General features: G+C 41.0%; 1 protein-coding gene across 1 annotated transcript; it reads right to left on the reverse strand.

Moving 5' to 3' along the window:
* Positions 1-98: 98 nt before the first annotated feature.
* On the reverse strand, positions 99-2,123 carry LOC107683196 (splicing factor 3A subunit 1-like). Its single transcript, XM_016479266.1, has 6 exons — positions 1,898-2,123; positions 1,579-1,786; positions 1,135-1,295; positions 910-1,011; positions 706-777; positions 99-564 (listed from the first exon to the last, which is right to left on the reverse strand). Exons 1-6 carry the CDS (start codon positions 2,102-2,104, stop codon positions 463-465), a joined length of 852 nt encoding a protein of 283 aa, XP_016334752.1. The 5' UTR covers positions 2,105-2,123; the 3' UTR covers positions 99-462.
* Positions 2,124-2,129: the final 6 nt, after the last annotated feature.

The raw sequence follows: 2,129 nt of genomic DNA on the forward strand, positions 1-2,129 counted from the left end.
CGACTTTGTGGTGGCGTTCATGTGCGTTCAACTCATAAATACGATATCATAATACCAATATTTGTGAGAGAAAAAAAGACAGTATGGCTAATAACATTTCTTATTGAAATTTATTAGGTACGTTTTCCAAAGAGACAAGTATTTATTTTGCATCCAACAAAATGCAATGTTTCAATGCTTAACTTGAGATTTTCAAATATTTAACACGATCACCTCGGTGAAAAGTGAAACTAAAAATAGGGCAGTTTGCTATGAGACTACTGCCAATATTAAATGTTGTCTTATTTAATCATTCATACACTGAATGTTTAAACACATTGGTAAGATAATCACAAGACACTGATTACTTCTATTACTTTTTCTACAGAGCACAGCACAAGTTCTTTGAAGTGTACAAATGTAGTAGGGTTATAACCACAATAAATGTTGAGGATTGAAACGGAGATGATGAATATGAGCAATCTACTTCTTCCTTCCTCCTCTTTCCTTAAGGGCCAGATGAATCACGGATCCATTGTTCATGTTGTAATAGGCCAGAGAGTTGGAATCTTTGATGAAAATTCCCTGGAGAAACCAACGCAACATGAGAACTCAGTTTTCATAGCAAGTATTTTATATTTAATAATGTCATAACTAAGATGGCCTTGTTCTTTTAAGCATTCACAGTTTAAATAACCATCTCGTCATTCCACTGAAATAATTTACCTCATACTGCAGCTTCTGTTTTCCAGCCGGCATTCCAGTGGCTTCATGGATCTTAACCTTGATGACAGACACCTGAGGCACAAAATGGCATTTGATTAGCTCACACGTTCATGAATTCTATACAGAGTTCGTATAATCCTAAAGATTAGTAGTTAAAATATGTACAAATGGTGCAGACAGATACTGGATAGGCAAAGTCTTTACCTGGTCTGTGAGAGGCAGGTTGAAGTTCAGCACTTGGCCACTCAGCTTCCATTCTGTCTTGTCCTGCATGTTGGGCACCTGGACCTTGACTCCAACAGGTCCCTAAAAGAGAGCAAAGGTCAATTTAAAATTATTAACAAATCACCCTTATGTAGTAACAGTAAAAAAGAAAACAATACTGATTGCTAAGTGCACTCGAAACACTTTGTTGCAGCAGCGCTGTACCTTGTTCCTGCGCAGGAACTCCTCTTCTGGAATCAGGTTGTCCTCGGTCTTCATTTTCTTGCTGGAAGGCTCGTCCTCGTGAGGAGGTGGAGGATGGGCAGGAGGCATAGGGGCGGCAACAGAGCTGGGAGGTTGAGGCACAGGGGGAGCTGGAACAAATGCTGAAAACAAAAATGTATTAATTAGAACAATTAGTATTCATAAAATTAATACAATTATTAAATTAATTATTAAAACTGTTTCTTATTTATTAAAATCCTTATATGACAAAAAGGTTTATTAAATATAACAATAAGTATCAATAGAATATAAATAATTATTATTTTAACTGTTAATATAATCATTACAATTTTAATATACAACATAGGAAAGTCTGTTGATTAAATATTTATTAAAATGTGTACCAAGTAGCTATGCAACAGATCTATTATCCCAAAGACTCACCAGCAGGAACCACCATGGGTGGAGGTCTGGGTGCCATAATATGGGGTGCAGAGGGCGGCATAGGCACCACATTGATGCGAGGGGCATGCAGCATGGGTGGCATGGGGGCCAGAACTTGCCCGGGGGCCAGGCGCACCACAGGGGCCACTGGAGGTCTGGGTATGATAGGAACCGCAGGGAGCAATGTGGTCCGCACTGGAGGTGCCATCTGGAATATATGAAAGAACCTTTAGTTAGAACTAGCACTTTCATTTTTGTGTTTGTCTCGATCACGCTGATCTGTCAAAACTCCTGAATGCAGAAACAGATTGAGACTCACAGCAAGTGTGGTGCTGATGGGTGGGGTGGGTTTGGGCAGGCTGGGGACTACTGATGGCAAGGGTGGCTGAGGAATCTCGTTGGGCTTGCTGGGGCCGATCTTCTCCTTGGTGTCGTCCTCCTGTACCAGACCTTTAGCTTTGTGGATGGCCTCAATCTGCTCCTGCAGGGTGATGTTAGCCTGAGCAGCCTGCTGGGTACGAGCCATGCTGCCTGAGTGACCGTCCCATGTG

Source organism: Sinocyclocheilus anshuiensis, unplaced genomic scaffold (genome assembly GCF_001515605.1).
Source record: "Sinocyclocheilus anshuiensis isolate Anshui unplaced genomic scaffold, SAMN03320099.WGS_v1.1 C33028237, whole genome shotgun sequence".
Taxonomy (NCBI): Eukaryota; Metazoa; Chordata; class Actinopteri; order Cypriniformes; family Cyprinidae; genus Sinocyclocheilus; species Sinocyclocheilus anshuiensis.

Excerpts from the sequence above, each read along its gene's own strand:
- LOC107683196 (XM_016479266.1), bottom strand. The coding sequence starts at position 2,104 with ATGGCTCGTACCCAGCAGGCTGCTCAGGCTAACATCACCCTGCAGGAG. Across the intron at positions 1,012-1,134 it reads AGTTCCTGCGCAGGAACAAG|GGACCTGTTGGAGTCAAGGT; the intron begins GTACAGCGCTGC and ends GCTCTCTTTTAG. Across the intron at positions 565-705 it reads AACAGAAGCTGCAGTATGAG|GGAATTTTCATCAAAGATTC; the intron begins GTAAATTATTTC and ends TGGTTTCTCCAG.